General features: G+C 44.7%; 1 protein-coding gene across 1 annotated transcript; it reads right to left on the bottom strand.

Moving 5' to 3' along the window:
- Positions 1-8,668: 8,668 nt before the first annotated feature.
- GADD45G (growth arrest and DNA damage inducible gamma) lies at positions 8,669-10,313 on the bottom strand. The gene is made up of 4 exons (XM_054178270.1): positions 10,214-10,313; positions 9,975-10,076; positions 9,664-9,877; positions 8,669-9,292 (listed from the first exon to the last, which is right to left on the bottom strand). Exons 1-4 carry the CDS (start codon positions 10,264-10,266, stop codon positions 9,182-9,184), a joined length of 480 nt encoding a protein of 159 aa, XP_054034245.1. The 5' UTR covers positions 10,267-10,313; the 3' UTR covers positions 8,669-9,181.
- Positions 10,314-10,941: the final 628 nt, after the last annotated feature.

Below are 10,941 nucleotides of genomic sequence, written 5' to 3'. Positions count from 1 at the left end.
CTTGAATTTCTTACTCTCCATAAATATGCCTTCAACAGCTTGATACCACCTTTAAAAACAGCATGTATTTTATTGATGCATTAACTCTTACATGCAGAATACCAGCCTACAGTAAGGAGTTTGTTATTAAAATAGGAATACTTAAAGCACAGAAATATTTTACACCAGCAATAGTTATTGCCACTGGTGTAAGATTTCATAGTCTCCCATTCAGTATCTAACATCTCCTGCCATGCAAGAAGATGGTCTATTCTATTCTATTCTATTCTATTCTATTCTATTCTCTAAAAAAGATGCATGCTTATCTACATTGTGACACAGTAACAATTTAATATAGCAATCCAGATCTCAATGTAATATCTTCTTTTGGTGTACAGCCCTATTCATTCTTATGTCACCTGCAAGGATTGTGTACCTTTGTACCTGTGAAGAAGGTCTGGCTACATAGTGAGCAACAACTGAAAGGTACAGATTCCACACTGGGGACAATCCCTGCTTTGGCTGGTAAACTATTCTCATGTTGTCCTGGCTATCCTACAAGGTGGCATGACTGTGGCGGGATCACCACGTCTGCTTCTCTGAACAGGCCTGGCAGGTCTGTCTGGATGCTGACAGTTGGGCAGTGCTGGTCTATTACATTACAAAAAAAAAAAAAAAACCCAACAACAACACCCAAACCAAACAAACAAAAAAAAAAAAACCCCAAACACTTTGCAACCGCTTCTACAAATAGTCCTATTCACTGTTCTTGCCTCAGAAACAATTAAGTTCAAGCAAGCTGCTGCCAAAGCAGATTTTTAACCCTGTTAATTCACAGAATGCCAGGTTGGAAGGGACCCCAAGGATCATCTGGCTCAGCGTGTCTAGGTGGCAGTCTAGTTTAAATGAGATGGTCCAGCACTCTGTCAAGCTGAGTCCTAAAACTGACCAATGTAGGAGAATTCACTGCTTCTCATTGTGGAAAAAATGTCTTCTGGATTCCAGTGAGAACCTCCCCAGGAGACTGTACCCATTACCCCTCGTTTTTTCCATGTGACTTCTTGCAAAAAGGGAGTCTCCATTTTTCTCAGAGCCACCCTTTATGTATTGGTATGTGGTAACAAGGTCTCCCCTAAGCCATCTCTTGTGTTCCAAACCCCTCACCAACTTCATTGCCCTTCTCTGGACACGCTCCAGCAAGTCAACATCCTTCCTAAACTGAGGGGCCCAGAACTGGACACAGTACTCAAGGTGCGGCCTAACCAGTGCAGTGTACAGGGGCAGAATGACCTCCCTGCTCCTGCTGGCCACACTGTTCCTGATGCAGGCCAGGATGCCATTGGCCTTCTTGGCCACCTGGGCACACTGCAGGCTCAAGTTCAGCCTACCATCGACCACTACCCCCAGGTCCCTCTCTGCTTGGCCACTCTCCAGCCACTCTGACCCCAGCCTGTAGCATTGCATGGGGACATGACTTCTGATGGACTATGGAGGGCAGCCTTGCAGCAGCATCAGGCAGCTCTCACATTACCCTCAACTGGATGGTATCTGAGCCCATAGATTTATATGGATCAAGCTTCTGTAATAGTTGACAGACCAACTCTTCCTTCACCAAAGTTGGGTCTGTGTTGGCATGAACTTGCATTTCATTCCCATAGCCTGGGACCAACAGCACTGGTAAAGAAAGAGGTGAAGAAGGTGTTGAGGTCCTGTTCCTTTTTTGTCATTGTAGCTGACTAGTCCACCTCTCCTGTTTAATAGTGGACCTACAGTGCCTTTCTGTTTCTGCTTGTTGTGAATATATCTGAAGAATATTTCTTGAAGTTTTTGACATCTTTGGCCAATTTCAGTTGGAGCTGAGCTTTTGCCTTCCTAGCTGCATCTCTGCATAGCCTGCCAACGTAACCTTATGTAACCTTATGTCCCGAAGAGTCAAACCCCAAAGCATGCCCTAGCCCAGAAATGGGCTAAGCACCTGTGAATGTGCTAACCTGGTCAGTTCCTGGAGTCCAGATGGTCAAGGCAAATGTGTAGCATGTGTGATTAACCTTGTAAGCACCTGTGAATGTGCAAACCTGGACACTTCCTAGGGTCCAGATACCACATGTAATTAACTTTGACACAGCTGTGAACTGTCTGTGCCTCTGGCCGTGTTTGGATATGTCCCACCCTATAGGTCCAGTTATCAGGTTTCTGTGTTACCAAATACTGTCTTAGGACAGTATTTAAACCAGCAGAGAAGTTAGGCCTTTCCTTGTTCTTACCCAGCAAGCAACAAAAGCCAAATGCTACTGGAATAGCAGCTGAAGGGCTTGCCACAGAAAGACTACAGCCTTGCGACAGAGTACACAAGAGGATAGAGGCCCCTAGCCCTCTCTGAGCCAAGGGCAACTCAAATCATAGTCACAGCATCTGGGAAAATACTGGACAGAGGAGCACGTCTTGAGTCCCCAGCTAATCTGCCACAGAATCCTATTTGTGGGAAACCGCAGAACGCAGAACCTTTCTTTCCAATTTGAATCACTGTATTGGAAATTCTTAGATCTGTGCTTGAATCATTAACTGTCTTTATATGTGGAATGTAATACCCATAACCGAATAATTGAACCTGTAAATATACTGTGTAAATAAGTTACGGTGGTGTTTGAAGATACCACTACCAAAGATACTAAATAATTATATATATATATAAAAACACATATTTTGTTACACCTTAATAGGTAAAGTTCCACTTTTCCGTCTCTGGTACTCTCAGGTGTCCCTTGGAGATGAGCCCTCTGATTTTGACCCAGAGGCATTGCATAGGGCTTCCACAGTTACCATAGTGGACTTCAGTACTTTCAAGGTTCTCTTTAATACCGATCGCGGCTCCACTACCTCTTCTACTTAGCCTGCCTTTACAAAGCAGCTTACAGCATCTGTCATGATCCTCCAGTTGTGTGAGTTGTCCCACCAAGTTTCAGTTACTCCTGTGATATCATAGCTTCCTGACAGATTAGGGAGCTCCAGTTCCTCTTGTTTCTTTCCCAGACTTCATGTGTTAGTATCATACACTTTAGGTGGTTGGGTTTTTGTTTGTCATTTAAGGAGAAAGCTGAGGCACATTTCACACTGCTCTGGTTGGCCTGGCTAATTGCCCAGTAGGTTGTAGTGGTGATGCTGGCTTCTATATTGCCATTTTGGATCCTTTACCCCAAGTCCCTCAGTTTAAAGCCTGCCCACCAGGTTGGCAAGCTTGCTGCTAAAGATTCCCCCACCTCATTCACATGGGTGGATCCCATCCCTTCCTAGCAGGCTGTAGTCCTAATAGTAGGTCCCATTATCAGAAAAGCCAGAACCCTTATGGCAACAACAGCCATGTAGCCATAAATCAAGAGCATGAAATTGTTTAAAATTAATTGGTATGTGTATTACACTAAAATATCTTCTTTTGTGAAAAGTAGGCCAATGTATTTATCTTCTTTATTGTCAAGATTCGACAGTTTATTCTTAATCAGCAAACAATTGTGCTGTGTGTACCTCAAGCATGGGCCCATATACTGAATGCCAAATAGCAGCTGGAAAGCACTAGCTAGTCCCTTAGCATATGTCTTGGGCTTGGGTTCTTTCAAGAGGCATTCTGTTTGCATGCTCCAGCTCTGCCATGTGAACTGAAGCAGGTTAACAGGTGGAGATACACAAATTCATTTCAGCCACACAACTGATCCAAGCTAAAACAGTTATGCAGCTGTCCCCTCCAGTATACATTCTTAAGCAGAAGAGTAAAGCCTGAAGCCTGATATGTAAGTTTATGGCTATATAGCTAAATAAGCTGATTGGTTGGAGAGTTTTTACTCTGGGCTGCCAGCTGAGCATATAGGTATCTGATTGTACCTAGCAGATATTTAACTGAGGTGCCTTGTTTTTGGAATACAGATCTGTAAATTTCTGTCTTAGATACTTTTTTTGTGCATTTAAGTAGAATTTACTTATCACCATTTCTTCTTACTGGCCTCAGCAGGGTGCTGTAACTTCAGTGCCCCAAAACAGGGAGTAGGAAGCAAACCTTAGATCTACCTCTCAAAAAAATCTTAACTCCATATTGTGGTGTCCCAATAAAAGTTATTTCCAATATTGAAATTCATCTTCAGTGTTCTTTGATAAATTTTATCACTGTTCCATAATGTACTATAACATGTGGGCCCTTCTGTGGGGAGTTTATAACAGCTCTTCTCAAAAAAAAAAAAAAAAAAAAAAAAAGGTAGCTTCTTTTTTCTCATCAGTTGTAGCACAGAGGAAATATTAGATTAGTTGTTAAACCTCCTATTACATCTCTATATCTCTTCAAGACAGGAAAGGGAAAAAACTAAAAAACAGGTGCACAAACTAGTTTTGAATCAGCAGTATGCACTAAAACTAGGTTTTCAAAGTCATGATTGCAAAGAAAAGTCAGCACTACAGACAAAAAATAATTCTGTGTTCTTTCCATGCATAAAATCGGAAAATAAGAATGGCAAAAATAATCATATGCCAGTGCAGTGTGTGATTGGATGAGTTGGATGAGATCTTACAGCCCCTACAACTATCTATTTATACCCTGAAGATACTAATACTTCACAAGCACTGCAATATTCTGAATGCTGTGTGTAAGGACACCTTACTGCAGGACAATGAAGAATATTAAGAGTATGCACTCATTCAGCATGAAATAATCACACAAGAAGTATTAACTTGGCTCTTCCAATATCCTATCATTGCATGTTCAGACTTTACAAAACAAGTAAATCATACCTGCTGTGATGAAGTGGATAAGAAATGAGCAGGAATGAGAAGCAATCTTCAATAAAACCTGGAGAAGAAAATGGCTTTGATGAGGCTTATGTATTGTATGTACAGTTCCATCTCTCCACTGAACTCAGTTTCTGCCACTGCTGCTTTACAATGAATGAGGCGCTGTGAATGCAGAGGCCTGAGCACAGCTGTCCACCGTGTGTGTCCCTGCAAGGAATGCAATATTCACACATTCTTCTCAACACCTATCTCTTGCTCTCTTGCTCACACACGATGACATTTACTTCCACTAGCTCTGTATACTTGTCATGGTTTAACCTGGGCACACACTGCACTTAGTAACAGAGCATCTGAAAGCTGGAGTCAATAGATTTGTTGACATGAGACAGGTCTCCCTTATGTGTTAAGTAGTCGTGATATGTTTCTGCCACTAGTGTTTTTGGAGAGATTTTCTCTTTGCAGAACAGCCTCCATCTACAATGCCACCAGTCTGCAGAACTCTAAGGCTGCAAAGAAGGCATGTCAGCACTTCTTCCCTGAGTGTCTACTGCTATAAATACTACTTGAGTAGATTGTCTAGCATAGGCTTGGATTTTATGCAAACATTGTTGTGTGCAGCACTTTGTCCACCTCTTTCTAATATAGATTGTATTATCTTCCTTTTTTTATCTCGTACTTAACAGTGAAACAAGGAGGAGGAACTTCTTCACTGTGAGGGTCATGGAGCACTGGAACAGGCTGCCCAGAAAGGTTTTGGACTCTCCTTCTCTGGAGGCTTTCACGACCAATCTGGTTGCATTCCTGCATGACCTGCAATAGATTCTATGGTCCTGCTCTGGCAAGGGGGTTGGACTCCATGATCTCTGGAGGTCCTTTCCAACCCCTAACATCCTGTGATCCTGTGAACAATGTGTGCCATCATACACATATATATGCTGATAAGACAATAAAGCAGTTAACATAGCCTACACCAAAAGAACTCGGCATCTAAAGAGATAGGTAACCATAAGACAGAAGTAGTGATGAACAGAAGTGTAAAAGCATTAAGAGAAGGAGACAGTATAAAAGGGGAAGTTCCTGCCAGTCAGCACTATTAGGTGGTGAAATAGATACCCAGGCAGAGAAACATTCACTGGAGAAGTTTTAACTGAAATTTTCTGCATCAATTAATTTTAAAAAGTGTACTGAGAAGTATAGACAGCACAACACAAATGTCTATGATAATAATAATTAAATACATACTTTTGACCACCTAGAGGAACACAAGTGAAGGATTTGATTCAAAGCAGGCCTTCAGAAGCAGAGAGAGAAGTACCACCACTCTGTGACTCTACTCAGCGTTCTGCATCTCCTGCTGTGTTACTAGGCTGGCCCATGTCCTGGAGAACCACCTTTGTTATTAATAACTATCAACCTCAGTCTCCTCCCCAAAGCACCCTAATATAGCCCACCATGGTGCAAAGCAAACCAGCCTGTGAAGACTATGCAGCACAACTGGAATGTAAGCACCTTGGCAGAACTCCCAGCAGTCATTGCCAACCCTGCCAACCTGAACATTTTTGTTTCCTGGGAAGGTAAGGTAGAAGTTGCTCGCAGACACAAGAGGCTACTGTCCTTGTGTTTCAACTCTCCCAGATACCTGACAAAATACCCTGGACAGCTGTGAGCCAAGCAACATCTCCTTGACCAGCTGTCAGTAATAGTACATTCACTGTCTATATCTAACAATTGCATAATTGCTTCTTGAGAAGTTACATGTCTGAGCACAAAAAGATGAAGTCTGCTAGTATCAGTAATCCCAGCTGCTGAATTTTTACTACATTAAGTAGTGTTGATCACTGAAGATATTTGCAGCATCACACAACTTTCAAGTCACAGCTGCCTTTAGTTGCAAGGCCTTATTAATAACATTTGCAGGCTAGCTCAGTTTAATAATCTTCGTATTACAGTGTATCTGCATTGAGCCAGAAGGGATTTCAGGAGAATTGTGTGTGTCACTAAAATAAGAAATTGTGTACATGAGTCACAGCTTATAACTTCACAGCACTACTAGGGTCAGCCTCCCACCTTTTACAGGACTGGAGACAACATCCTTGCAAGGGTATTTTGGTGTTGCCTCATTAAGTCCATTGTTTGTTCCACACTATATTTTTCACAGAAGCTGGGAAGTTCAACTGCCTACCAGGTACAACTATCTATGCCTATTGTCTCAGCCAGTAGATCAGTCTCACTTCTTCTCTGCTATACTTTAATTGTATATGTAGTGGTATACGTCACTGTACGTGCTTGAGAATTTCCTTTGAATTCCTCAGACTTCTATTTAAATGACTCAAGGCTACACCAGTACTGCTTATACTTTACATAAAAGTTTATTTCAGGACACTTTCATCTGTTCTTGGCTCTTCAGTATTCATTAAGCCCCAAGCAAAGAACAGAAAAATTATTCTCAGCTGTAAAACTTGAAAATTAGGAAACCTGGATTTGCTAAGGGAAAAACACACCAAAAAAAAAATAATAAAGCATCCAGACTTGATATTTTCTACATATCAAGGCAATTGCCTTAAAGGCAATTTCTGTTATCTCTGCTGCCAAAGCTGTTTATTCTCTTAGTTCCTCCTTGTCACTTTTCTCAAAGTCCTAGAGCAGACACCAGTAGATGAGTGCAGGTTAAGTAGGAAAACAGGCTGCACAGAAACTCCTGTATCTTAAGTGCAAGAAAGAATACTTGCACTAAGATCTAAGGCTCCAAGAGTTTTTGTTTCAGCCTGAACTCCAGTTATGTTGCCATCCTACAGCCTTTCACAACACACCAACAAAGGCCAACAACATCCTCTACAAGGGAGTGTATTCCAGGAATGCTGGAGCTGAATTTGAACTTCCCTTATCAGGAACAATGAAACCAAGAGCAAGCAGCTTCCTAGAAACTGCAACTGTTCAAGACACAGCATGTAGAAATGACCACTTTTCAGCAAGTGCTCCTGTCAATCACCACAAGCCAGCCTGGAGGAAATGTAATTGTGATAACTTGAGTATTTTTAGCATCTATAGAGGAAGCAAGTAGTTTAGCTTTCTTTGCTCTCTGGAGAATGAATCATTGCTATGCCATTTTAATGTCAAGTGCTGGAGCACTCATGTAGATTCTGCACAGAAATGGAGTGGTATTTTCCCTTTTAATATAGGGACAAATCATCCTGCCCCTATTAACTTGCCCTAACAGGATCTCTAAAAAAGGCCACACCATCCTTAAATTGTTTTGGGCTCAATTTGGTATTGTCATGCAATTAGATTTTGCAAAATTGGCTTCTAGAGTGACAGTTTCTATTATTACTGCATACAGCAATCTGCAAGCAGATTGTGGCAGATGTGATGTTTATTCACTATTAGCTAGTTTTAGATTTAATGATGCCATTCTAATCAAAGTACATGTTAGATGCATTTGGCATCTAAGGAGTTTTGCAGTCCCCACTGTCCCTATAATTTTAAGCTGCTTCTGCTAAGTGGAAATGCTGTAAGACTAATTCAGAGCTGCAAAGTTATATTTAAGAACTAATGATGCCTTTTACTGCAGGTCTGTATTCCAAGAAAATCTGTGTTTCTAATACACATTGTGTTCCTTGAGCAGACTACAAAGACCACCTATTACAATAAGCAAGCTCATTAGGCATGCAGCTCCTTAGTCTAGCAAGCTGTTGAGATAAGCAGCTGTTGCACGAGGGTGAAAGGTTGAATTATCAACTTGGACAGCACAGCTCTGCATTCAGCTAGCGCAAAAGAGAAAGTATTTGAGCAATAGCTCCATAACTGGAGTATTACTTTGACCACAACACACATGCAAAACATCAGTAGCATTTCAGAGACATGCTTCCCCACCCAGTAAGCAAGACACTCCCAGAAATTAATTGTCAAAAAATTTATTATGAAAGCTTCAATAGCAGCAAATATTTCAATAGAAATTATTGCATTATTAAACCAGTTCAGAGTGACCCAAGAGGCCTGTTGAAGTCTGTCTCTATTTGCCTTGGTGACCAAACCCTGGCAGTCCATCAAATACTGAAACTTTCCTCTGCGTTTTGTAGACAGCACCAACAGTTCCTAGTTACAGTACTCTGTGCAGTATTTGAGAAAGTTTTGGCCCACCTCCCCCATCTTGCTTTCTGAAACGCCTCCAGTTGACCAGGAAACTTGCAAAACTTCTTTCAGTTCCATGGTATGTCAGCCTCTCCACGGTTGCAGCCTACTGAGACTCACTGGTAAGGTGAGCTGTTCTCTTCTTTCTTCTCTGTAAGAGCCCACCACATGCCAGTCTGGGTGACTTTAATCCAGTCTCTTGACCAGGCTAATCCATGGAATCAGCAGCTTGTTGCACAAGTGAACCCACACCACGTTGAGAATGCAACAAAGGTTTCAGCCTCCCTAGTGCACTGAGTCACCATCACTCAGGCAGGGTGATAGTTGGCACCCAGTCATTGACATTTCGTCTCTCTTCACAAAATGAGTTCAGCATTTCTAGTGCTGGGTCCTTCCAGCCATCTTCATTTGGGTTCTGCCAGAAAGCAAAAAAAAAAAAAAGTTGCACGTCATGAGCGCTGCCTGCCAGATGAGGTCATCACAGTATTTACACTAGCTTAGGAAGCAAGACACAGTTTCTGTCCTGACAAAGTAGGAAATAGAGATGTTACCCTCATGGACAATAGCAGAAATTCAGTTACAAGAAGTGCAGGATATTACTACTACTCATGTGACTTGATGTACAGTGTGCCAAGCCCTTTTTCCTTGCCCAAAAGAGGGTCTGACTACCGGCAGGAGACAGGGAAGTCCCAAAAGGCTCTAACCATCCCGTGAACAGGCCGGTAGTGCATGCACAGCCTTGAGGACAGCGCACCGAGCACCGCTCGCCTTCCACGGGACACCCACCGTGATGAGGATGCAGTGGAGGTCCCGCGGTTCCCCAGACTCCTCGCTGGGCCCCACGATGGCAGCTAGCTTGCCCACGTCGCTCACTCGCACAATGTCAATAGCATTCTCGCAGCAGAAGGCCTGGATCAGAGTGAAGTGTATCTGGAGAGCAATGTCCCCCTCGTCTTCCTCATCCGCGGCCAACACACAGAAAGCGACGTTGTCCGGATCCCTACAAAGAGCGGAGCGACGCGGTAAATTCCGAGGCCGGCGCCAGCCTGCCTCGAAGCAACCCCCGCCGGGTGGCAGCCCCCGCTGGCCGTACTTACACATTCATCAGCTTGGCCGACTCGTAGACGCCGGCGGTGAGGCAGCCGCGGCGCTGCGCCGACACCAGCAGCTCGTGGAGGGCCTTGCCGGCGCCCTGCATCCTGCGCGCCGGGAGAAGACAGAATCAGCGCCGCACCGCAACCGTCCACAACGTCCGTCCCGCTTCCCTCGCCTCCCACCGCAGCGGCCGTCCCGCTTCCCTCACCTCCCACCGCAGCGGCCCCTCAGCCGAACGTACCAGTCGTGGCTTGCGGGCACAGGCTCCTGTCCGTGGATCTCCTCCAGAGTCATAACAGCAAGTCCCAACAGCAGAGGCCAGCAACAGCTAAAAGCACAACTACGCTCAGGCAGCTACTGCAAGCTCTGAAACGGCAGTCCCCGTCTGTCCTTATTTATAGGCCGGGAGGCTGAGGCGCCGGCAGCTGGCGGCGCCTTCTCGCTTCCTATTGGCCACCGGGGGAGAAAGGGGAGGGGAGGGGGGGCTTTATTATGCTAATCGGCGCGCGCCGGTGGGGAAAGGGGGGGGGGGGGGGGGGGGGGGGGGGGGGTGGGGGACGGGGGGAAATGGGGGGCGGGCGGCTGGCTCGTGCCGGGAGGCCACGTGGGGTGGGCCGTGGCGGGTGGGCTGCGGAGGGTCCTGGCTGAGGCTAGGGACTGGCAATGCAGGTGCTGTGGAGACAAAACTTTCGTCCGTATGATCTGAGGAAATGGAAATGCTAAGTCCTGCTGCTCCTGGGAAAGGATGGGCCCTTCAGCTACCCGGGCTGGGAAGCAGCTCTGTGGAGAAGGTCTATGGTGGGCAGTGAGTAGGGTGAGGGGAGCATGGCCAGCACTGGCCCGTGCAGCCAAGGGCCACCATCTCCCGGGCTGTATGAAAAGGAGCATGGAGGAGGAGATAAAACCCCTCTGCTCAGTGCTCAAGAGACAACAGCTACATAGTTTGTCCAATTGTGGCTCCCACAGCAG

Source organism: Dryobates pubescens, chromosome Z (genome assembly GCF_014839835.1).
Source record: "Dryobates pubescens isolate bDryPub1 chromosome Z, bDryPub1.pri, whole genome shotgun sequence".
Classification (NCBI taxonomy): domain Eukaryota; kingdom Metazoa; phylum Chordata; class Aves; order Piciformes; family Picidae; genus Dryobates; species Dryobates pubescens.
The sequence above is the reverse complement of the archived record's forward strand: the minus strand, read 5'-3'. Positions and strand labels throughout refer to the sequence as shown.

What these genes read in the sequence shown, in the direction of transcription:
- GADD45G (XM_054178270.1), bottom strand. Translation starts at nt 10,266, where the DNA reads ATGACTCTGGAGGAGATCCACGGACAGGAGCCTGTGCCCGCAAGCCAC. An exon ending in GTGCCCGCAAGCCACGACTG is followed by an intron (nt 10,077 to 10,213) that starts GTACGTTCGGCT and finishes CCCGGCGCGCAG; the next exon opens with GATGCAGGGCGCCGGCAAGG. An exon ending in TCGGCCAAGCTGATGAATGT is followed by an intron (nt 9,878 to 9,974) that starts GTAAGTACGGCC and finishes CGCTCTTTGTAG; the next exon opens with GGATCCGGACAACGTCGCTT.